A 26,567-nucleotide genomic window follows, 5' to 3' on the forward strand; every position below is an offset into this window, starting at 1 on the left:
TGTCTTATAGTGGCTAATAGGTTTTCCAAACCTCACCAAGGTGCTTAAGGGGCGAGGGGGGTCGGGGGGACAGAACAGGTTAAAACATTTAGGTCACCAGATATTAACAATTATTTGATCTGGAGAGAAATATTTACCATCATGATTAGCTAAAAGACAACCATACACTCTAATAAACCTCAATCAGTAAAATACTGTAACAGAAATTAGATGCCTTGCCCTAGACAGTTTGGCTCAGTGGATAGAGCGTCGGCCTGCAGACTAAAGGGTCCCAGGTTCAATTCCTGCCCAAGGCACATGCCCTGGTTGCAGGCTCGATTTCCCGTAGGGGGTGTGCAGGAGGCAGCCAATCAATGATTCTCTCTCATCATTGATGTTTCTATCTATCTCTCTCCCTTTCTCTCTGAAATCAATGAAAACAAATATATTTTTTAAAAAGAAAAAAAGGATATGGTTCCTTAAATATTAAAAAAATAAAAAGAAATTAGATGCCTTAGGGAACTGCAAGATGTGTATAGCTACTTGCAACCTGAAAACATCTAAGTATAATTATCTAAGTTATCATTTTATTTTTAAGTTGTGCCACTGAACCACAAGCAACAACAATCTTTTAGAGATTCGCATCCTTTCTATTATGACTGTAGAGTGAGGGGTGGGGGGATGTGAAAAGATGGCCTTTAAAGGATGGCTAACAGAGGGAACAGTGAGGGCTAGAACCTAAGTCCCTGCCTGGTTTTCCTTCAACTGACATGGATATTATCAAAATTTTATTCTATAGCCATCCTTCTTTATATATTACCTATGTTCTTAACACAACCCATAGAGAAAATTGTTAAAAACTGAGAGTAAATCCATTACATGTCCAGAACGACTCCACCTCAATCAATAATTGGTGTTCACACTCATTTTAACCTCCTTTTCCCTTCTCAACGGAAAAGCCCCTCCCATTAAAGGCTAATCCAGTCATCTATGCTGCTGCTATTACCCCTTTAATCTGTTTCATAATTTTGTTCTGTCAAATACTATCTCTTACTACTATATATCAGCTCTTCCTTCTCAATTGGTTCTTTCCTTCAATATAAAGATGTTCAAAGTTATTTATCCCCTGGGAGAAAGGTTAAAAAACAGCCCTTGACTCTGCATCCCCTCGCCCCTCAGGTGTCCTAAAGCATTGCTTCTGAGGATTTTGTTAAAGTACAGATTCTGATTCAGTAAATCTGGGTAGTGCTTAAGATTCTGAATATCTAACATGCTCACAGGCCCTATGGACAATACACCTTGAATAGCAAGATCCATAACTATCTTCTCTTTTTCATAAAGTCAAGCTTTCAAAAAGAAGCCTCTATTACTCCAAGTGCCAATCATTTCTCAACCCTTTCTAACCTGGCTCCTGTAACCAATGATCCTATAAAGTTGTATGACTACCATTCTAATTGCACTGACTTGAAGGAAAATGATGGAGGCTAAACAGGGTGGATACTAAAGGAGTTGAAAGGGTGCTGCTGAAAGGTCAATCTTTTAGCTTTTGAAATTTAAACATAATGAGGTCCTTAGGCCAGGCCTGCGTGGCTCAGTGGTTGAGCGTAGACCTATGAACCAGGAGGTCACAGTTCAATTCTCGGTCAGGGCACATGCCCAGGTTACGGGCTTGGTCCCCAGTAAGAGGCATACAGGAGGCAACTGATCGATGATTCTCTCTCATCATTGATGTTTCTCTCTCTCTCTCTCTCTCTCTCTCTCTCTGAAATCAATAAAAATATATTAAAAACAAAACAAAAATAATTCATGGAATAATCAGGGAAATTTGTACATGATGATACTAAGTAATTAATAATTTTTTGAGATTTAGTATTATAGTTACATTAAAAGAGAGAGCTTCAACATAAGAAAATCAATTGATGTAATACATCACATTAATAGAATGAAGGAAAAATCCACATGATCATCTTAATTAACAAAGAAAAGGCATTTTGCAAAATCCAACACATTTTCATGATAAAACTCTCTCATAAAAACCAAAGTAAAGGGAACCTTCCTTAACATAATAAATGGCATTTATGAAAAACCACAGCTCACATCATATTCAATGGTGAAAGATTGAAAGTTTTCCACATAACATCAGGAATAAGACAAGGATGCCTGCTTTCACCACTGCTGTTCAACGTTGTGCTCTAAGTTTTAGCCAGAGCAATAAAACAAGGGGGGCAAATAAAGCAAATTGCAAAGGAAGAAATAGAAAGAAAATCATCTCTGTTTGCAGAGGACTTGATCCTATCATTTTTAAAAATCCAAATGAAAGCTATTAGAGCCAATAGATTCAGCAAACTTGCAGGGTTTAAGATGGCAATACTCTCCAAATAGATCTACAGATTAAATGCCATCCCCATCAAAATGCCAACAGAATTTTTGTATAAAGGGACAAGCTGATCCTAAATACTTTCCAAGATACTCAAGTACCTATGTTTTTACTAACTGATGGTAATTGTAATAAACATAACAGTGTAATACATGACATATATATATGAAAAAATATTATAGCTATCCTAAAAATATATTTGGATAAAATGCTTTTGCAGAGAAAACTGTTCATTAGCTGTGGATCAGATAGTAACTATCTCATAACAACTATTCTCCTTCTAAACTGTAAATACCCTCCTTGTGGTACTAAAAACCACAAAACACAATTATATTTTTTAAAACAGGAATACTCCTTTGTTAAATAAGTTCAGGGCTTTGAAAAAAACCATCACATAACCCAAGTAGCTCCTTTAAAAAAAAAATACTCTTTTATTGTACCTTCTTGTTCTTTTATGTTTAATTAATAACCTTATCTGATAAGTACAACAGAAATGGAATCACATTTCAGGCTCTATGCCTTCATTTCAAAACTTTTGAAAGGAATTGATCTAATGATTTAAGTACAATGCAAAGAAATTCAGTAAGGGTGGACAGAGATATGTAATATAATACTTGAACCTGAAGTAACAAATAATAGAACTATCAAGGACTTCAAATTCCTATTCCCATGCACCTTAAATAAAAATTTTTCCCGTCATTATAGCAAAAGAAAATAAGTCATGTTACCCAATGTCGGTAAGGGGTGGTTTATCTCTTCCTCTTTTATAACAGAGGAAAAGTTCTGGGCTTTTCAGACTTCCATAGTTCAAGTTTGCTTGGAGAGCTGATGGAGTGGCTTCAACACAAGTATAACCTTCAGGTACTGTTTCCCCAGCTGATTTGTTAATAACTGCAATGTCTATAATTGGAGCTTTAGGTCCAGTTGACTTAGTATCTAAACGATTTATTTCTTGATCCAATAGAGTAGATGTATCAGTGAGACCTGCCACGACAAAGTAGTCGGTCACTCTTGGCCCTTTGTCTTCTATCATGGCTGCTATTATATTTCCTAGAAGAGGAAAAAAAATCAATTAAATAAAATACTTTATCCTGGCTCTTTAAAATTAAAGTATTTCTGAGTTAACAGTGATCAACTAACCCACTTGCCAGTTGGATTTATAATCAAATTGTTGTCATTCTATGGAAGCCTGTGTTAGTATCATCTTATGAGCTTTTACCTCCTACAAAATACAAATTTGCAGCATAAATTCAATTGTAAGGTTACTATAATCCTTTCAAGTGCCTAAGCCTCTGTTAAAAATAATCAAACTGGCCCTAGCCAGTATTTCCCAGTGGTTAGAGTGCCAACCTGCACACCAATGGGTCTCAGGTTTGATTCCCAATAAGGGCACATACCTGGGTGCAGGTTTGATCCCTGATCCCCAGCCCGGTTGGGGTGCATGTGGGAGGCAACCAATCAATGTGTCTCTCTCACATTGATGTATCAATGTCTCTCTCTTACATTGATGTTTCTCTCGCTCGCTCTCTCTCCTCCACTCCCTCCCTGCCTTCCACTCTCTCTAAAAATCAATGGAAAATAAATAATCAAACTATCAGAGGTGGGCTCTGGTGCCTTCCTCTGAGCAAAATGCACTTAATATACAATATTTAGACCATTTAAAAAATCATTCTCTTTGAAGTTACAGAATTCCTACAGCTACACTTTACATTTAAGAAGAGTTCATCATGAATTAGTCAAGGTCTAACACACAAAAAATAAAGGTAATGGTAATAAGTGTAACTAAATCAGTATGTTAATCCAGTTGGGAGTCAGTCCCTTATAGTGAAGAAACTTTATGTAAACACCATATAAACTACATTTAGGAATCATTAAATATTCCATATGTAAATACCAGATAGAGCATAAAAAACTATAACCAAAGAAGATAAAATTATATACAATACACATTAAGAGACTTGGGTACTACATGGTAAAAAGCTAGAGAATATGAACTTTGAGTCAAGATTTCTGTTATCTTTAAACTCAGTACCTCTAAAAATAAAATTAAGCTTCTGAGGTTTTGGATATTTCCAAATATTTTATATGCTTTTCAAAAACAACTTTCTTGAGAGGTATAATCCTATATAATAAGAGAAACATGTAAATTAACCATCCCTCCGCTACGCTCACCAGCCAATCAGAGTGAGTATACAAATTAACCTCATCGCCTCCGTGGAGACTGACAGCAGGTAGGAGGCAGCTCCCAGCACAGCCCGCTTGGCCGTTGCTGCGGCGACCGACCGGGAGCAGGGAAGCACGGCCCGCAGGCACCTCCCAGCACCGCCCGCTTGGCAGTCACTGCGGTGTGGAGCAGGCAGGCCCTGCAAAGAGCAGAGAACCACGGGGAGCGGGCCTAAGCCGTCAGTAGGACATCCCCTGAGGGCTCCCAGATTGGAGAGGGTGCAGGTCAGGCTGAGGGACACATACCCCCGTGCACGAATTTCATGCACTAGGCCCCTAGTTTACATATAATAAACATATTTAAAGTGTACAATTTGGTAAGCTTTCACAAATATACCTGTCAAACCAGTAAAAATATCCATCAACACCCCTAAATTTTCCTGTACCCTTCATTATCCTTCTCCCCACCAAGAGAATGAATGATCTGCTTTCTATTACTATAGGCTGGTTTCTAGAATTAATATATACATGGAATCATTATAGTATGTATTCTTTGCCTGGCTTCTTTCACTCATCATAATTATTTTGAGATTCATCCATCCTATTTTATGTATCAATATATCGTCCTTTTTTTATTGAATAGTCCACTGTTGAATATGCTTATTTCCCATTCATATATTTTTGGTGAAGTTTGTTCAAATCTTTGCCCATGTTTTCATTGGGTTGTTTGTTTACTAATTATTGAGTTTTGAAGATCTTTATATATTCTAGAGACAAGTCATTTACCAGGCATATGCTTTACAAATATTTTCTCCCAATCTGTGGCTTGTCTTTTTCTCTTAATACTGCCTTTTGAAAATAAGTTTTTACTTTTAATGAGGTCCAATTTGTCAATCTGTTCTTTTATGAACCATGGTTGTGGTGTCATATTTAAGAAATCATTGTCTAATCCAAGATCACAAAAGTTTTCTCCCAGGTTTTCTTTTAAAAGTTTTATGAATTTAGGTTTTACACTTAGGTCTATGATCCATTTGGAATAAATTTTTGTATATGGTGTAAGGTATGAGTCAAGATTCATTATTTACATATCCATTTTGTTTTTTTAGCACCACTAGTTGAAAGACCATCTTTTCTACACCATATCACCCGTTTTCAAAGATTCATTTCCAATATTTGTTTTTATTTCTGGATTTTCTATTCTGTTCCACTGATCTATTTGCTTATATTTCAGTACCACATTGTTTTGATTAATGTAGCTTTACAATAAATCTTGAAAACAGGCAGTATTAGTCTTCAACTCTGTTCTTTTTCAAAACTGTCTTTGCAAAGGTCCTTTGCATTTCAATAAGCATTTTAGAATGCACTTGTCAATTTCTTTAAAAAAAAAAAAGCTTAGTAAAATGTTAATTGAGACTGTGTTGAATTGGTAGGTCAATTTAAGGAGGATTGGCAATATTGAGTCTTCTAACCCATGAAAAAAGTTTAGCTCTGCATTAATGTAGATTTTTAAAATTTTCTCTCATCAATATTTTATGGTTTACAACAAATAAGTCTCTCATTTCTTTTCTAAGATTGACCCTTAAGTACTTAATATTTTAGATGCTACTGTAAATGACAATGTTTCTTTTAACTCAATTCCAATTGTTCATTGCTACTATACAGAAATATAATTGATTTTTTTTGGCTTTTGATTTATTCCTTTCCCATGTTATTAAAATATCTTTATAATTTTATCATTTCTATGTATTTTTAAAGTTCCTTTTGATGTACAGACAGTCCTCGGGTTACATGGGACTCGACGTATGTGGTTTCATGGTTATGTCGCCATCTCCCATTTATTTATTTAAAAAAAAAAGTTCTGTCATTTCGATCTATGTACATATGTGCTTTATGTTTTTTATTATTTACCACAAGTAAAGGTTAGGAATTGTTATCTTTCTTTTAAATTTTTTTTACTGTTTCACTTCATTACTGCTGTGTATGTGCTCCATGTGAGTGACATAGGTGCTTATGTAGGTGGGTTCCGACTTACAGCGAAAATCGCATTAAGTTGCACTGTAGGAACGGATCTCCGACGTAACCAGAGGACCTACTGTATTCAGCAGTACATAACTAATTCACCAAATTTCTATTTTAAATTTCATTACAAAATAAATAAAAACAGGAGGCCTAGGTTGAGGAAAGACATTATAGTAATAATCCTATATAATAAAAACCTAATATGCAATGTCCCCTCGGGCGGTTGTTCAACCGGCAGTTCGACCGCTCGCTATGATGTGCGCTGACCACCAGGGGGCGGCGCGGAATATGGCAGGTGATACACTGCGACCTCTCACCGGCTACCTGGGGGTGGGGGTGACAGGGACAGAGGTGCGGTGAGAATGCAGTGTGTCCACCGAGTTCGAGTTCGCTCTCACTCCCCCTGCTACCCTCCGCTGGGACACCAAGGCTCGTGCATCGGGGAAGCCCCGCGCTCAGGGGCCAGGCACTCGCAAGGAGCCCACCCCTCCACCCGCACAGCCTCTTCCAGGTGAGCCAGGCTGCAGCCGCCGGGACCACAGGGGGCAGTCGGGCTCCCTGTGGGTTTGGGCAGGAGCTGGTCTGCAAGGCCAGCCTAGAGAGAGCGCACTGCCCACCCAGCTTCCATGCAGCGCCACTGGGCAACCCAGACGCCCATGCTGCACCCTGGCCCACAGCATCCAGCCATGCTCACCGCATCCCCGCATGGGGACTCAGGCACTGTGACTCAGGCGGAGGGGGGTACGTGGGGGTCTAGGGGCACAGGTGCTACACAGGGCCCAGAGGTCAGCTGGGACCTGCCCTTCCACGCCAGACGCTCGCACTTCGATTGCCAGCCAGGCCTAGGGACTGCACCCGTGCAAAATTTCGTGCACCTGGCTGCTAGTAGTACATATATTTTTTAAAATCATGTATTTTTTTTCTTTATTGATTAAGGTATTACATATGTGTCCTTAATCCCCTTCACCCCCACGCCCCCCGCTCATGCCCTCACCCGCCTGGTGTCTGTGTCCATTGGTTAGGCTTATATGCATGCATACAAGTCCTTTGGTTGATCTCTCCCCCTTACCCCCACCCTCCCCTACCTTCCCTCTGAGGTTTGACGGTCTGATTGATGCTTCTCTGTCTCTGGATCTGTTTTTGTTGCTCATTATATTCCACAAATGAGTGAGATCATGTGATATTTATCTTACTCTGACTGACTTATTTCGCTTAGCATAGTGCTCTCCAGGTCCATCCATGCTGTTGCAAATGGTAGGAGTTCCTTCCTTTTTATAGCAGCGTAGTATTCCATTGTGTAGATGTTCCACAGCAGATCCACTCATCTGCTGATGGGCACTTAGGCTGTTTCCTAATCTTAGCTATGGTAAATTGTGCTGCTATGAACAGAGGGTTGCATATGTCCTTTCGGATTGGTGTTTCTAGTTTCTTGGGATATATTCCTAGAAGTGGGATCACTGGGTCAAATGTGAGTTCCATTTTTTTTTTTAAATATATTTTATTGATTTTTTACAGAGAGAAAGGGAGAGGGATAGAGAGTTAGAAACATCGATGAGAGAGAAACATCGACCAGCTGCCTCCTGCACACCCCCTACTGGGGATGTTGCCCGCAACCAAGGTACATGCCCTTGACCGGAATCGAACCCGGGACCTTTCAGTCCGCAGCCCGACACTATCCACTGAGCCAAACCGTTTAGGGCTGAGTTCCATTTTTAGTTTTTTAAGGAAACTCCATACTGTTCTCCACAGTGGCTGCACCAGTCTGCATTCCCACCAGCAGTGCACAAGGGTTCCTTTTTCTCTGCATCCTCGCCAGCACTTGTCATTTGTTGATTTGTTGATGATAGCCATTCTGAGAGGTGTGAGATGGTACCTCACTGTCGTTTTGATTTGTATCTCTCAGATGATTAGTGACTTTGAGCATTTTTTACAATTGATTTTTATCTATTGATCTTATATAATGCAATCATGCTAAAGTTGCTTATGAGTTGCAGAGCTTTTTTTCTAAGTTCCATCAAATTTTCTAAACAGATAATAATGTGTCTGTGAATAAAGACAATTTTACTTCTTTCTTTCTAATGTAGTTTCCTTTTATTTTATTTTTCTTGCCTCCACTGTGCTGGCTAGAACATCCAGTACAATGTTTAAGAGAAATGGCGAGCAAAGAAGATATACAAATAACCCAATAAACACATGAATAAATGCTCAACATCATAGTCACAGCAACAATATTCACAATAGCCAAAAGGGAGAACAACCTAAGTGTCCACCAACAGATGAATGAATACATAAAATGCAGTATATCCACACAATGGAATATTATTCAGTCATAAGAAGGAATTAAATTTGATCAATGCTACAATATGAACTTTGAAAACATTATGCTAAATTAAATAAGCCAGACAGAGAAGGAAAAAGATTGTATGATTCAATTTCAGTAAAACAGAGATTACCAAGGGCTAGGATAGGGGAGAATGTACACTTACAAACTGTTAAAATGACACATATTACATATGTATATATTTTACCACAGTAAAAAGAGAGAATGCATAATCATTTCTCCAAATTAAACTTTTGAGCTTCTGTTAAATTATAAATGCCTGGAGTCAGCTTCCTAATTCAGAATATATAAATGCCTGTGTAACTATTGTTATATGTTACTTTCTTACCTTTTGAAAAGAATACGCCAATTTACCATGACAATAATAATGTATCTATTGTCCAATGAGTATTGTAATTGTATTTATGTTTATGGTGTTAAAAGTAAAGATGCTGCATAAAGGTTTAAATACACATTTCTTTGATCAAAAAAAGGGGGGGGGTATTGAGAGTGGACATCTTTGTTTTATTCCTAATCCTACAGGAAAGCATTATTTCTTTTACACTAAATATAATGTTACTCATAGGTTTTCCATACATGCTCTTTTTCAAGTTAAGGAAGTTCCTTTCTATTTCTGAGATTTTTATCAGGAACAGATGTTGGATTTTATCATATACTTTTTCTGCATCTACTGAAATTATATGGTTTTTCATGTTCCAGTTTTTAATATGGTGAATTACATTAATTTTCAAGTTATTAACCAACCCTACAATCCTGAGATAAATACCTCTTGATCATGATATATTTCCTTTTTCTATATTCTGGATTCTATTTGCTAAAATTTCATTTCAAATTTTATATTACTGAGGGCTATTGGTCTGTAGTTTTCTTTTCTTGCAATGCCTTTATCTGGTTTTGGTAGCAAAGTAATATTAGTCTCAGACAATGAGTTGAGAAGAACTTCCTCCTCTTCAATCCCTAGAAGAGTTTGTATGGAATGGTATTACTGTGTCCTCAAATGTTTGATAGAATTCATCTGTGAAATCATCTGGATTTGGAGTTTTCTTTGTGGGTAGGCTTTTTAACTATAAATTCAATTCCTTTAAAGTTTATTCAATTTCTTCTTGAGTAAATTTTCATACTTTGTATCTGTCTTAATCCGTAGATTGGGTGGCTTATAAACAGCAGAAATTTATTTCTCACAATTCTGGAAGCTGGGAAGTCCAAGATCAAGGCATTGGCAGATTCAGTGTCTGTTGAGGGCTGGCTTCCTAGTTCACAGAAGACTGTCTTTTTGCTGAAACTTCACTTGGCAGAAGGGAGCCAGGAATCTCTATGGGTCTCTTAGAAAGGCACTAATCCCATTCATGAAGGTTTTACCCTCTTGACCAAAGCACCTTCCATAGTCCCACCTCCAAATACCATCACATTTGGGTTTAGGTCTCAAGAATTTGAGAAGGGGACAAAGACATTCAGTCTTATACCAAGTGTCTTTCAAAGAATTTGTCCACTTCATCTAAGTTATCAAATTTACTGGCAGAAAGTTGTTTATAATATTCCCTTATTATTCTTTTAATATCAGTAGACTATGTAGTGATGTCATCCCTCTCATTCCTGATATTATTAATTTGTGTGTTTTTTTCCTTATCAGTCTGGCTAGAAATTTATCAATTTTATTGATCTTCTCTAAGAACTAGTTTTTCATTTCACTGATTTCTCTCAATTGCTTTTCTGTATTATATTTCATTAATTTCTACTTTTATCTTTATTATTTTCTTTCCTCTGTTTATGTAAAATTTAATTTGCTCTTCTTTTTCTAGTTTCTTAAGCTGGAAGCTGAGGTCATTAACTTCAGATCTTCTTTTCTATGTAGGTATTTAGTGCTATGAATCCCTCCCCAAGCAATGTTTTAGTGGCATCCCACAAATTTAGATATCATGTTCTCTTTTCATGTGATTCAAAATATCTTAATTTCCCTTTCATGAAATATATTTTCTTTGACCAAGAGGCTATTTAACAGTATGTTTGTCAGCCCTGGCCTGGGTAGCTCAGTTGATTAGAGAGTCATTGCGTACACTGAGGTTGCAGGTCGGATCTCATCAGGGCACATACAAGAATCAACCAATGAATGTATAAAAAAGTGAAATAAATTGATGTCTGTCTCTATCTCTGTCTCTCTCTGTCCCTCAAATCAATTTTAAAAAAAATGTTTGAAAAGCACTGGCCGAGTGGTTCAGTTGGCTGGAGCGGTGTCCCATACACCAAAGAGTTGCGGGTTCTGCCGAAACCGGTTTGGCTCAGTGGATAGAGCGTCGGCCTGCGGACTGAAGGGTCCCAGGTTCGATTCCGGTCAGTCAGGGGCATGTACCTGGGTTGCGGGCACATCCCCAGTGAGGGATGTGCGGGAGGCAGCTGGTCGATGTTTCTCTCTCATCGATGTTTCTAACTCTCTCTCTCCCTTCCTCTCTGTGGAAAATCAATAAAATATATTAAAAAAAAAAAAAAGAGTTGCGGGTTCAATTCCCAATTAGGGCATGTACAGAAGGCAACTGATCGATGTTTCTCTCTCCCTTCTTCTCTCTCCCCCCCCCCCTCTTTTCTCTCTCTTTATATATCTTTGGGTGAGGATTTAAAAATACATACATACATTCATACATACATACATACATATGTGTTTTCCAGGTTCCAAATTTTATACTTGGGGATTTTCCAAGAATCTTCAGTTACTGATTTCTAATTTAATTGCATTGTGGTAAGAGAATATCATGTGTATGACTTGAATTCTTTTACATTTATTGAGATATGGCTAAGAATATGGTCTACCTTACTAAATATACCATGTGGACTTCAGCAAAATATGTGTTCTGTTGTTGGACAGAGAACTCGACAAATAGCAATCAGGTCAAGGAGGTTAAAAATGTTGTTCAAGTCTACTATATCCTTGTTGATTTCTGTCCTCTTATTCCATCAATTATTAAGACTGGTATTGAAATTTCAGACTATAATTGTAAATTTGTCTCTTTCTCCTTTCAGCTCTATCAGATTTTGCTTCATGTATTTTGAAGCTCTGTTATTAAGGGCATAAACATTTAGAACTGTTATGTCTCTTTGATTAACTGACCCCTTTATCATTATGAAATGATCTTCTTTATCTCTGGTAAATGTTATTGTGTACTAACAAAAGCTTTTGAAAATAATTAAAATACTTATAAAAACAGATTTATAGTTTAATAATTGAATTACTTTTTCCAGCTATAGCTAAGATAACCTTTAGCAATCAATTTCATTTCACCTTACTGTTTAGAATGACATACATTTTAATAAATAAATGCTGTTGACATCAGCAAACTGTTATATTAACTTCAATTTACAAGGCTAAATGTAGTTTACACAATTCCTCTCACTGTAACAAAAGGACTTTTTTTTAAGCTTCAATAATATCTGTGTGTTCCAAACCATGCAAAATGAATGATGAACTTTGTTTAAACAACAAAGAGAGTACAGTTTTATCAAAGTTATTTGCTACAGATAAGCAATTTAAAATAGGTCCTTGGTGATTCCATTTAGAAGACATTATCAACATCAGTTAAGCTGGCTGGGTCATGAAACTACACAAGTGAAAAAGTAAGTCATCTCTGATAAAATCAGTTCCTTTTTCAGAACACAAAGCAGTGCAATTCTCTACTATTACACCTGCCACTGAAAGTCTTATAATGAAGAAGGGTTGTGCCCAGCCAGTGTGGCTCAGTGGAGCATCTACCCATGAACCAGGAGATCACAGTTCAATTCCCAGTCCTGAGTTGTGGGGTCGATCCTCAGTAGGGTCATGCAGAAAGCATCAATGATTGTCATCATTGATGTTTCCATCCCTCTCTCCCTCTTTATGAAATCAATAAAAACAATTTAACAGAAGAAGACGTCGACGATGAAGGTGGAGGAGGAGGAGGAGGAGGAGGAGGAGGAGGAGGAGGAGGAGGAGACGACGACGACGAGAACTTGCAAACACAAATGCCAGTCGTGGGAACCAGAAAACATAGGCTGCCACTAGTAGTCAAATCCATCCAATTGTTGTCAAATGAACTTAGCAAAACCAGAACTTCCCTTTTTGCCTTTTTAAGAGAAGCTAGAACCCAGGATTTCTATGTAAATCTCCAATTTTTAAAATGTCGGCAACTAAATCAAAATTCTTAAACACTAGTAAGATTAAACAAACACATAAGCAGGGTATATCACTCTAAAGCGGGGGTGGGGAACTTTTTTTCTGCCAGGGGCCATTAGGATATCTATAACAGCATTCACTTAATATAATTCACTTAATATAAATGTATGTTGCTATGAAAAAAGCTCCTAGGTTTATTGAATTTCGAGTCCCATCTGAAGTTGCCTTGGCAGGGCCAGACCAAATGATTTTGCAGGCCTTATACAGCCCACAGGCTACCCCTGTTCTAAAAGGTTAAGTCTACAAAAGAACAATTTCTAAATTCCATTTAAAAAATTAACCCAGTTAGCCTGGCCAATGTAGCTCAGTTGGTTGAGCATCGCCCATGCACCAGGAGGTTGCAGTTTGATTCCTGGTCAGGGCACGTGCCTGGGTTGTGTGCAGGAGGCAGCCAATTGATGATGTTTCTCTCATCAATGTTTCTATCTCTCTCTCTCCCCCTTCCTCTCTCTCTAAAAATCAATAAAAACCTCTTTTTAAAAAATTTAACCTGGTTAAATATCTAACTTCACCATTAAAGTTATGTGAGTCAATGAACCAAACTGTGTATCAAATTGATAATATCCTATATAATAGAAGGCTAATATGCAAATTGTACCCTGGACGGGGAGTTCGACTAGGGGGCAGGCCGTCCGGCAAACCGCCCACGGCCCCTGCCCCCAATTAGGCCCCCCCCCCCACCGCACCCCAATTGGGGGTGGGGCTGGCTGGCCAACCTCCCACGTCCCCTCCCTCCAGCCAGGCCTGGCCCAATCGGCCCCGATTGGGGCGGGCCGGCTGGACCCCACCCATGCACAAATTTGTACACTGGGCCTCTAGTCCTATATAATAAAAGCCTAATATGCAAATTGTTCAACTGGGAGTTCAACCGCTCGCTATGACGTGTGCTGATCACAAGGGGGTGACGTGGAACAGGGTGGGCGTCGGTGACGCGGTGCTGGCAGTGGGCAGCAGTGGAGGTGTTGCCAGCCCTGATGGTCCCTAATGAGAGCTGAACCATGGTGGGATGATGGAGCAGGTGAGTGAGAGATGCCAGGCCAAGGTGGGTGTGAGCGGGAGCCCAATCACCTCACAGACTAAGACCAGTGGCGGTGGTGGGGGGTGGCTGCCGTAAGGCTCCCAGGCACTGAGGGAGCTGGGCGGGGGGGCCCAGCCCCCATCAGTCACCCCGCAGTCGGGATGGTGGAGCAGGTGAAGGGGCGACACCAGGCCAAGGCGGGGTCCCAGGTGGGGCTGCAAGGCTGGAGATGTGAGCTGGGGCTGTGAGCCTGGGGGCACGAGCCGGGGCCCGATCCCCGCAGGCCACCCCAAGGGACCCCACCCATGCACAAATTTGTACACCGGGCCTCTAGTAACCATATAAAAGGGAATGAAAGAAGAACTAATCCAAATAACTTTTGAGCAATTTATTTTAACATTAAGAACTGAAAAGAAATCTTGAGCTTTACTTAGAAGGCTTGCTTTTTATAGTGATACTAGAGGCCTGGTGCACAAAATTCGTGCACTTGGGGGGGAGTCCCTCAGCCTGGCCTGCACCCTCTCACAGTCCTCGGGGGATGTCCAACTGACGGCTTAGGCCCGCTCCCCAGCAGCTGGACATCCTTAGAGCTGCCACAGAAGCAGAAGAGGCTCCCACCACTGCCACTGCGCTCGCCAGCTGTAAGCCCAGCTCAGGGCTTCTGACTGAGCAGCGCTCCCCCTGTGGGAGCACACTGACTCCTGCGTTGAGCGTCTGCCGCCTGGTGGTCAGTGCGCATCATAGTGACCAATCATTCCGCCGTTTGGTCAATTTGCATATTAGCCTTTTATTATATAGAATGGCTGTAGCAATTATAATATTATTCTGTATGTATTCTGTGATGGAACAACTGTTGGAAACCAGGGTTCTTGTTGTGAGAAAAGGGAGATATAAATATAGAATGGAGGCCAAAACCGGTTTGGCTCAGTGGATAGAGCGTCGGCCTGCGGACTGGGGGGTCCCAGGTTCGATTCCGGTCAAGGGCATGTACCTGGGTTGCGGGCACATCCCCAGTGGGGGATGTGCAGGAGGCGGCTGATCGATGTTTCTCTCTCATCGATGTTTCTGACTCTCTGTCTCTCTCCCTTCCTCTCTGTAAAAAATCAATAAAATATATTTAAAAAAAAAATATAGAATGGAGAAGGCAAGTAAAATCTATCTATCTAAGCGACTGGCCGATAGCTATGATGCACACTGACCACCAGGGGCAGACGCTCAAAACAGAAGCAGAAACCACAGGCAAGGAAACATGGAACAGACTGATGAATCTCAGAGGGAAGAGGGGAGAGTGGGAAGAGATTAACCAAAGATCTTATATGCATACTAAGTGGGGTCCCTCAGCCTGGCCTGTGGGGATCGGGCCAAAACCGGCTCTCCGACATCCCCTGACCGAGGGATCCCAGATTATGAGAGGACACTGGGCCTATAGTATATTAGAATTGAATTAGAGGTATTAATATGAATTCATAGCTTTAAAAATACATATATACTAAATATAACGGGGTACCCTGAATTGGATCAGAGAAAAGAAAAAGCACATTTATGGTAACACTAGTGAAATTAAAGCAAAATCTGGATTTTAATTAATAGCAATGTAATGATATTGATGTCCTCGTTTTGACAAATGTACTATGGTAACATAAAACGTTAACCATAAAGACATAAAGAACTCTGTAGCACCTTTTCAACATTTCTGTAAAATGAAAATAATTAAAAAATAAAATATTTTAATCCTCACCTGAGGATATGTTTTTATTGCTTTTAGGGAGAGGGGGAGGCAGAGGGGGAGGGAGAGAGAGGGAGGGAGAGAGAGAGAGAGAGAGAGAGAGAGAGAGAGACATCAATGAGTTGTTGAACCCACAACCTGGGTATGTGCCCTGACTGGAAATCAAACCCATGACCTTCCAGTACACAGGTCGACACTCCAACCAACTGAGCCACACCAATCAGGGCAAAAAATAAAATATTTTAAATATGTATTCAACATTATTGATAATAGACAAGTGGAAAGAGCCCAAAAGACCATCAATTGACGAAGAGATAAATAAAACACAGTAGTACATCCATACAATGGATTGTCATTCAGCAATGAAAAGAAATTAAGTACTGCTACATGCTATAAGATGGATGAAGCCTGAAAACATTATGCTAAGTGGAAGAACTCACAAAAGACTACATATTGTATGGTTCTATTTATATGAAAAGTTCAAAATAGAAGAGAAAGTAGACTTGTGGGCTGCCTAAAGCTAGGGGGTTGGGGGAAATGGGGAGTGACTGCTAATAGGTATAGGGTTTCTTTTTGGGGTGATGAAAATGTTCTAGAATTGATCATAGTGATAGTTGAGCAATTGTGAGTATGCTAAAAACCAACAAACTATATACTTCAAATCAGTGAATTGTGTAGTATGTGAATTATAGCTCAATAAAGCTGTTAACAATTCATGTATATGTATCTCCTCCTCCTCTCTGCTAAAAATAAAATCCAGAAGCAGTGTTACCCCACAAGCAATAAACAAATGCAGCACCTAAATTTTTATTTCTCTCTCTCTCTTTTTTTTTAAAGGGACAGGGAGAGACAGAGAGAGAAAAACATCGATGTGAGAGAGAGACATTGATTGGTTGCCTCCCGCATGCACCCCGACCAAGGTCGGGGATCAAGCCTGCAACCTAGGCACGTGCCCCCCGACCGGAATCAAACCCTGGACCCTTCAGTCCATGGGCCGATGCTCTATTCAATGAGCCAAACTGGCTACAGCTAAATTTTTATTTTTTTAAACCACCCTCCACTGTAGGATACTAGCTCCTTGGATAAATGGCCAATAATATCAAGACTGGGCAAGAAGAGTACAAGATACCCTTAGAACATCTTATGCAAAGGAGAAAACAAAACAAAACCATCGCTCAAAGACTAATGGGGGCCTATCAAAAGGACACAGGAACTAGCTTGAAGAGTCTCCCATTGGCCAGTCTGTGAATAATTCAGCATCAAAATGAATGACAGTAATGGAGTATATAACACATTTGATTTTTTTAAGCCTTGTATCCATACTGATATTATAAAAAGTAAAAGAAGAGGAGGGAAGGAAAGGAATGCTCCTTACAATAGAATGCCAACTAATAAACATAATAGTAAAGACCAAAAACCATATTACACCCTAGCTCAGTTGATTAGAGCATCATTTCCACAGGCCAAGGTTGTGTTTTTGATTCACCACCACCCCACCCCCGTTGGGGCACACATAAGAATCATTAATGAATGCGTTAAGTGGAACAACAAATTGATGTCTCTCTCTCTCTGTCTCTCATCAGTAAATTATAAAAACCACATTACAATCATCACAGTATTTAGATTTGAGAATTATCAATGGGTACTAAAACTACTGAGTAGAAGGGGATTGGAAATAGGATATTTATACAAAGAAATAAAATGTATCACCAGAAATCTGGTGGCCACTTCAACCAAGTAATCAAATTTAACATCACTAATAATTTGTCAAACTGATATGACATACCTTCTGATGTGATGCACTAAGAAGGACATCACATTAGTTATATAGTGATAAAAATGCATAGCCTTCATCTAATCATGAGGGATGAGGAAGACAAACTCAAACTGAAGGGTAGAATTCTAAAAAACCAAATGTCAATATCATGAAGAAAAAAAGTCCAAGGTATTATTCTAGATTAAAGATTAAAATCTGAGAATCAAAAGATAACAGGAAAATCTCTAAACACTTGGAATTTAAACACACTTCTAAATAAGTTATAGTTCAAGAGGAAATTTAAGGAATTACAAAATATTGTGAATTGAACAAAAAGGAAAGACAACATATAAAAATTTGTGGAATGCAGTTAAAGCAGCACTTACAGGGAAATGCAGGGCTGAGCAAAAATAGGTTTACAGTTGTGAATATGCAAAACAGTTTATTCCTTCAATTGTAAGAAAATAGAAAGAAAAAAGAGCACACAGCAAAAATAAACCCCAAGAAAAAAGAAGAAAATAAAAAACATTGAAGAAAAACTGGCCGGGTAGCTCAGTTAGAGCATTGTCCTGATACACCAAAGTTCCAGTTCGATCCTTGTTCAGGGTACATACAAGAATCAACCAATGAATGCATAAATAAGTGGAACAACAAATCAATGTCTGTCTCTGTCTCTCCCTTCCTCTTTCTCTAAAATCAATCAATAAATAAAAAATTTTTTACAGGTAAAAGGAAGAAATAAAACTCTCCCTATTCGCTGACAGGACTCTCTATGTAGAAACTCCAAGTAATCTACCAAATAAGTAACAACTAAATGTAATCAGTGATACTAGAATCAGTGATACTAGAATGGATCAGGAAACAGAAAAACAAAAAAATGCTGTAAGGTATATTATTGGAAAAATTTTAATGTAGACTATATATCAGATAATCTTGTAACAAAGCTAATTTTCCTAATGTGATTATTGTATTGTGTAAGAGAATGTCCTTGTCCTTCAGAAATACATGCTAAACTTATTCTCAAACTAGAGTCCCAGTGCACAAATTCATGCACAGGTGGGGTCCCTTGGGGTGGCCTGAGGGGATCAGGCCCCAGCTCGCGCCCCCAGCCTTGCAGCCCTGCCTGGCACCCCGCCCCCTCACCTGCTCCACCATCCTGCCTGCCTGCTCCCTCAGGGCCTGGCTCCCTCGGGGCCTGGGAGCCGGGCTGCGGCCCTGTCCCCTGCCACCACCGCTGGTCACTGTCTGTGGAGCAATCTGGCCCCCACTTGCTCCCACCTTGGCCTGGCACCGCCCACTCACCTGCTCCACCATCCCGCCGCAGTCCCCATACACCAACGGTTCTCAACCTGTGGGTCGCCAACCTGTGGGTTGCAACCCCTTTGGAGGTCGAACAACCCTTTCACAGGGATCGCCTAAGACCATCGGAAAACACATAGTGATTAATCACTATGCTTTAATTATGTTCAATTTGTAACAATGAAAATACATCCTACATATCAGATATTTACATTACGATTCTTTTTTTTTTAATATATTTTATTGATTTTTTACAGAGAGGAAGGGAGAGAGATAGAGAGTTAGAAACATCGATTAGAGAGAAACATCAATCAGCTGCCTCCTGCACATCTCCCACTGGGGATGTGCCCGCAACCAAGGCACACGCCCCTGACCGGAATCGAACCTGGGACCTTTCAGTCCGCAGGCCAACGCTCTATCCACTGAGCCAAACCAGCTTCGGCGCATTACGATTCTTAACAGTAGCAAAATTACAGTTATGAAGTAGCAAAGAAAATAATTTTATGGTTGGGGGTCACCACAACATGAGGAACTGTATTAAAGGGTCGCGGCATTAGGAAGGTTGAGAACCAGTTATATATGGTTTTTCTGATGGTCTTAGGCGACCCCTGTGAAAGGGTCGTTCAACCCCCAAAGGGGTCTCGACCCACAGGTTGGTGACCCACAGGTTGAGAACCGCTGCCATACACAATGAACTAATGGACTGCAACTAGCCTAAGCTAAACCAAACCCAGGTCCACCTTGGAATGGAGACTCTGGACACTGGCTTTACTTTTAGCTCTGCTGAATGCCCAGCTGCACCTCTTCCAGGACTGGATTAAGGGAAATGAGATTTTGCAATCCCAAGGATGTAATTCCACACAAATAAAGCTTTCTAGCACATCTTATCCTCCTGTAGGGACCTCTGGAAATGCTTATTCCAATGGCACCCCAAGAACCCCACTCCCACTAGCAATGGAGAAAGACCATCCACACATTTCTCTGATAACACAAAGAAAAGGTATAAGGCCTAAGCCTAGGGCACTCCATCTTTAGAAGTAAGGAAAGAGAATCTAGAAAACAAGACTGAGAAGCAACTGCCATAATTCAGAAAAAAACAAGTCAGGATGATATAGCATCCAGAAAACTATTGAGGTTTTTTAAATAATAGGGACTAATCAATTAACTTTGTCGAATGTTGATGAGAGGTAGAGTAAGACAAAGTGAAAAAGTAGAGAAAATGAGTATGAGCAATTCTTTTTGACATTTTTTGCTGTAAATGAGAAAGAAAAGTGGATGTGTGAGAGAGAAAACAGAGATGGTACAGTATGTTCACATGCTTATAAAAATGACTCAGCAGGAAAGAGAAGATGATACAGAAGAGAAAAAGGATAACTCCGGAAGCAAAATCCTTAAATAGGCAAGAGGCAACAGCACAGATGGAGGGGCCATATATATGTGGCTAACAGTAAGAAAGGGAAAAAATTTAAACAGACTTCTTAGTAATGAAACTGGAAGAGAAAAATGACTAGATAATGCTAAGGGTACATGTTTATATTTTTGGCCATAAGCTTAAAGTGAAACCAGTCAGTACTGTTATTTGCTTTCTCCAGTCACATTCAGCTGCTCAGGTTCAAGGAACCATAGAACTGGCAAAGAACTGGGTTTCATCAGTTCTTAAAGTTTTGCCCTGGTTAGAGTGAAGAGATGAAAGAGAGAGTTGATAACTTGACCCCACAAAATAGTACAGAGCACTAGCAGGTATTAAAATTCTCATTCAATGAATCAATGTAATTGGGTAAGGAAAGAATTATATATAAGAGGATGACAGACAATGAAAATGTGGTTTGGCTAATGGCCTGGAGGTCTTGATGGAATGCCAGAAATGTCAAAATAGGGAACTAGAATATATGAGTTGGCAAAAGAAGAGATGGAAGTTAAAATTAGATGCTTATAGTTTTTAAGTTATAGAGTGGGTAATAAGGTCTAGGGCAATGTTCTCCACTCTGACTACACATTAGAGCCAGCTGGAACACATTAAAAATATCAGACCAATAAAGTAAGAATTTCAGAGGATGGCACACAGCTATCAATATTTTTTAGCTGCCCAGTCCATTGTAATGTTCAGTCAGATTAAAAACTAATAGTCTTGGGTGTGATCATGGAAGTGAGAAGCTGAGGCAGGTTGGAAAAGAAACTTGCAATCTGCAGATTCAAGAACTTCTAATGAAGTTTTCAACTATTATTCCCAATATAAATAAAAACGAGCTATGTTAAAAGTACTTTACATGCATTAACTAATTTTATCTTCATAACAGCTCAATATTTTTAATGATGAGGAAGAATGGAAGAGAACAGAGAACAGAGTGTACTGAATTTAAAGTCCTGATTATAGTACTATTTAAAGACTAGAGTCCCGGTGCACAAAATTTGTGCACTCGGAGGGGTCCCTCAGCCCAGCCTGTGCCCTCTCACAATTCAGGAGCCCTCGGGGGATGTCTGACTGACAGCTTGGGATTGGGCCTAAGCTGTCAGTCGGACATCCCTAGCGCTGCTGCGGAGGCGGGAGAGGCTCCCGCCACCACCTCTGCACTTGCCAGCCATGAGCCTGGCTTCTGGCTGAGTGGCGCTCCCCCTGTAGGAGTGCACTGACCATCAGGGGGTAGCTCCTGTGTGGAGTGTCTGCCCCCTCGTGGTCAGTGCGCATCATAGTGACCGGTCATTCTGCCATTCGATTTGCATATTAGCCTTTTATTATATAGGCTGAATTGTGATAACTTAAATATTATAAACCCGTATAATAGTTAAGTAGTTGTATTGGGCAACTACTTAAAAAAAGATGTATAGCTAATAAGCCAATCTATATATATAAAAGGCTAATTGCCCATCTGACCGGCACCTATGACATGCACTGACCACAAGGGGGCAGGCGCTCAACGCAGGAGCTGCCATGACGCGCACTGGCCATTTAAAAATAAACAGCACCACAGACCTGGCGCCGACAAACCAACACTCGGCTTCCCCCAAGTGGGACACAGGCCCCGCCACCAGCCTGGAGCAACACCCCACCAAATCGCAGCCGATGCTGCCATGGTACAAAATGCGGCCCATAGCCAGGCCAGCCCAGAAATGGTGGCTGTGGGCGCCCGGGTAACGATGTCATGTAGCAACACCCGGCTTCCTCTCCCTAGCAACTAGCCTCCTTGGAGTTTCTTCAGCCCTGGAACACAACTTGCTTTATAGCCAGATGGAAACATTTCACACTTAACCAAATGTTTGTGAAGCGTTTTCCCATGCCTCATCTCATTTGATCCTCACAGAAGTCCTGGAGTAGGTAGATAGGAGGCTCAATAGAATCCTATTTTCTTTTCATTAGCTGGAAAATGGAGATTTAGAAAGCTTAGAAACTTGACCCAACTGAAAAGAAGAAATGGTGGACCTTGAAAATGACTTCAGGTTTTTTCACTGCGTACAATATAGTCAAACACTGCTGCAGTTAAATATTTTACCCTTTGTTCTCCCTGTGTGATCTACAATAATAATCTGCTTCATGTTGATATTTACTACTGTGTTGCTGACAATTACCTGAAAGAGAAGTTGGGGTGCTTCACTGGACTGGAAAAAGGTTAGCTAAATCAGAAAGCAGATCTAATTAAGCAAGTTTATTCTATATCTATAAAAGGCTAAGCTGTCATTGACTTGTGCATCTGTCATTGTCGATTGTGAATTTGGTTGACACTTCTATTATAGAGGAAGGGCAAATAGCGATATTAAAATATTTCTTCTAATTAATTTCCTTTCAATGTGCAAGAATTTGTGCGCCGGGCCACTAGTATTGTAATACCTATATATGTATGGTACCAGATGAGTCCCAAAACATCAGGTGGAACATATTTTAAAGTAAGTATATGATTGTCTAACCAAGTGGTTCTCAACCTTGCCTGCACATTAGAATCACGTGGGAATCTTTTTAAAATCCTGATTGAGACCCAGAAATCAGGATTTTAAAAAGATTCCCAGGTGATTCTAATGTGCAGCCAAGGTTGAGAACCACTGGTCTAACCACTAAAATGTACACCTGAAACTAATACATAATAATACTGAATGTAGACTGTAATTGAAAAATTTTAGAAAGACTATTACAACAAAAAAAATCTTTATTTTTCAAAGATGTAAAAAGTAATTTCGGCCCTGACCGGCTTGGCTCAGTGGATAGAGCATCAGCCTACGGACTGAAGGGTCCCGGGTTCGATTGCAGTCAAGGGCATGTACCTTGGTTGCAGGCACATCCCCAGTGGAGGGTGTGCAGGAGGCAGCTGATCGATGTTTCTCTCTCATTGATGTTTCTAACTCTCTATCCGTCTCCCTTCCTCTCTGTAAAAAAATCAATAAAATATCTTAAAAAAAAAAAAGTAATTTGGCTTGGACCATCATGTTAGCAAAGTGATTTCATTATAGCATTATTTTAAGAGTAAAAAGTAGACTTACTAAAATGTCAAAGATAGAAAAGGGTTAAATCAACTGTGACAGTAAAACATGTTATGCTTAAAAAGACAACAATAGGAACATTAACAACAGAATTATAAACAAGTATAGATAGAAGTAGTAATATTATACCAATTAATATATTATGCAAGTGTACTAACCACTACAATGCACTCTTGAAACTAATACAAAATAATATTGAGAAATAATAAAATAAATGAACAATATTAAACATATATATTATACAGCCCTGGCCAGGTAGCTCAGTTGGTTAAAGCCTGGTCCTGACACATCAAGATTTCCAGTTCAATCCTAGGTCAGGGCACATACAAGAATCAACCAATGAATGCACATAAGTAATTGGAACAACAAATCAATGCTGATCGGTCTGTCTGTCTCTATCTCTGTCTCCCTCCCTTCCGCTCTCTAAAAGCAGTAATTTTTTTAAAACGTAAAAAATATATATAATGCAAGTACAATAGAATTAAAGTATACAGAAAATTTAAAGTAAGATAAGAATTAATTTTTTTCTTTTAAATTTCCTTTAATCATGTTACATTCTTTTCCAATAAAAAGATTTTCAAGTACCAATTTTGGCTCTATTACTCTTACTTATATAAGTACAGTACTATGTCAAGTATAAGTAGAAAAACATTAAACTTTATAAACTACCTAACTTTGTCCCACAAAAATAGTTTTAATTTTTTTAATTAATTTATTTATTGTTGACAGTATTACAGATGTTACCCATTCTTCCTACCTTTGCCCCCCCCCCTAACAAGATCCCCCACCCCAGGCCTTCACCACATTATTGATTTCAAATAATAATGCCAAAGACCTACTGTTTCACACCAGCTGTACTATTTACAACTCCTTCTTCCAGTTTTAACTCATAAAGGGATCTTCAATTCCAACAAAGCACCCCATTATTACAAGTCTGTCAAACTGACAATCTGAAAGAGGTATAAATTGTGGCACCAGCATGGAGAAGATAAAATTTTAATCCATGTATTATTATGAAAGCTTATTTGTCCTTACTACCTAAGTTTCAGTAAACATATTATACTGGAAATTCAAACTGGAACAGAAATTGCGTTTTGCAAATCAGACAGACCAAGTGAGACAACCTGTCTCTGACTCAGCAGCTTTCTTTTTACATACAACCTGTACTTAAGTTGCAAGGATAAAACTGAAACCTAACTTTCAAACTGAGCAGTAAAGCCAATGTGAAATCAATATCTGTCTTGGCAAGAAACTCCAACGAAAATACAACATGTTTTGGTCTTTAACTCACAGATATACAAAGAGCAAAGATACCTGGTTGGGTTATTATTCCTCATGCAAAATCCTATGTGTAGCTACAAATTAGCTTTTATCGGAGATATTTAACATGTTTCTTTATAGAGAATACTTCAAACAAGTAACTTTCAAGTCTGGCACCATGACTTGTTATAAACTACACACCACTGCAGTTCCTTGTAATTTAAAACATTTGCGTTTTAAGAACAATCCTCACATGCCAATTTCTTCAGCTGAAAGTTCAAGTTTCTACTACAAAATACTATACGTACTTCCACAACAGAACGCACTAATTTACAAATGGTTCTAGAGTAAAATACTCCAAAATACAACTTCAACATTTCCGTCGTGGATTTTCTATTATCCAAATTAACCATTCTAAACAGTAGTGTACTACTGAAACATTATCAGTCCGCTAAAATCGGTAATACAAAAGATCTGATGGGTAATCCGGCAGCCTGAATTTGCCATCCCTAGAAAAACGAGTCACAGCAGCCTCCATACAGGAGAGGCTTCCTCGTGAATACAAACCCAAGTTCACTTCCGAGTTCCCAGTCCCACACCAAGAAGGCACTTCACCAACTCTTCAACTGAAGTACCAACAAAATAAAATACAGCTGGGGGTTTTTCATGGTTATACTGATCAAGAAAAGGGACTAAAGCTCAGAAATGTTTACCTTTTGCAACTAATTTTGCTCTCATCACGTGTACACACAACACTGCTCTGCATGGCAGATAGCTGCTTAATGCACATGATCACCTCAAATCAAATACCTGAAAACTTGGCGCCTTAGCACCCACATCCTCCCCTTTCTTACTAGACCTTTCACCTTCCGAAGAGTCGGAAAGGGAAGACCGACTTCCACCGTAAACCGGGGCTTGGGGAGAACGCCTTCGCGCGGGGCTGCACACAATTAAGCCGGCGGCTTCAATGAAGCAGTCCATTTCCCAGACTACGAGGCTTGACGATCTCTCCGAGGCAAAAATCAAAGACGGCTGGAGGTTCATTACTGGACGTGACACTTTCCCTCTCGTTCGCACACGTAGCTGAGATAACTTGCCCTAAAGGTTGCCGTGTGAAACACACGAGTAATGGGGGGCGGAGGGAGGGAGAGTACTATTTAGAAACTGGTTCATTCCTTATTTGTTCTGATGAGGCAAGGCCTTAGCGAGGGGAAAGGTCTACGAAGCAGGAAAAAAAAAGGGGGGGGGGGAAAAAACAACAGCATCCTCAATACAGAAAAGTTACATTACAGGTCTTTACAAAAGTCAGCCAGCACTAGGGGCTCATTCGTAGGTTTTGTGTTTAGTCACTCGGCGATGAATGGAACCTGCCTTTCTAAAAGTTTTCCCCAACAAAGACGTCGCCAGGAGCAGCCACGGCAGGCAGAGGAGGAAATGCTCTCCATTTACCTGCGACACCTGCCCGCGCGCGCCCCGTTCTCGCCGCGGAGAAGCCCCAGCTCCCGCCGCCCGGCCGCAGCGCCCGCCCGAACGCCCCCCTCCCCGCACCACCCTGCCCCCACCCAGGCGGCAGGCGCCCCGGGAGTCCCGAGGGCCCAGATCCCCGGGCTTCTCCGCGAGTGGTTCTCAGGAGCCCGGGCGGTGGCGTGGGGAGGCCCTTCCTGGCCCAGCCTCTCCCCATCACGCCCCGCAGGCTCCGGGGACTCCCCGCCCCCGGAAACCGCGGAGAAACTAGGCCAGGACGCCGGCCCCGACCACTCTCCGCCTCCTCGGAGACCCCCCGCAGGCCGGCCTTCGGAGCTGCCCTCCCCGCGTGGCTACCTGCCCCGCGCCCTCCCCGCACGGGAGCGTGGGCCCCGAGAAGGCGCGCGCGGGGAGCCTCTGCAAAAGGCCCGCCGCCGCCGCTCACCTGCCGCCGCTCCTTCAGCGCCACCCGGACACGGCCCCTTCCTGGGGCATGGACG

At 40.4% G+C, this 26,567-nt stretch overlaps 1 protein-coding gene across 7 annotated transcripts in view; it reads right to left on the bottom strand.

Annotated features, from left to right (window-relative positions):
• The window catches only part of DENND4C (DENN domain containing 4C), a 107,927-nt gene extending 81,366 nt beyond the window's left edge, over positions 1-26,561 (bottom strand). For 5 of the 7 annotated variants that reach the window (XR_002830720.1, XR_002830719.1, XM_023758910.1 and 2 more), the window contains exons 1-2: positions 26,513-26,561; positions 3,085-3,406 (exon numbers count right to left, since the gene is read on the bottom strand). Coding sequence is in view for 4 of the 7 variants with exons in the window: in XM_023758910.1 (XP_023614678.1) it covers positions 3,085-3,389 (305 nt within the window). In the remaining 3 variants the exon portion in view is untranslated. Of the gene's footprint in view, positions 1-3,084; positions 3,407-3,496; positions 3,579-26,512 lie in introns of those variants that run through there. The other 2 variants (XM_023758909.1, XM_023758912.1) reach the window with 2 other exon arrangements.
• Between the last annotated feature and the right edge of the window lie 6 nt (positions 26,562-26,567).

This window comes from Myotis lucifugus, unplaced genomic scaffold, assembly GCF_000147115.1.
Source record: "Myotis lucifugus unplaced genomic scaffold, Myoluc2.0 scaffold_144, whole genome shotgun sequence".
Taxonomy (NCBI): Eukaryota; Metazoa; Chordata; class Mammalia; order Chiroptera; family Vespertilionidae; genus Myotis; species Myotis lucifugus.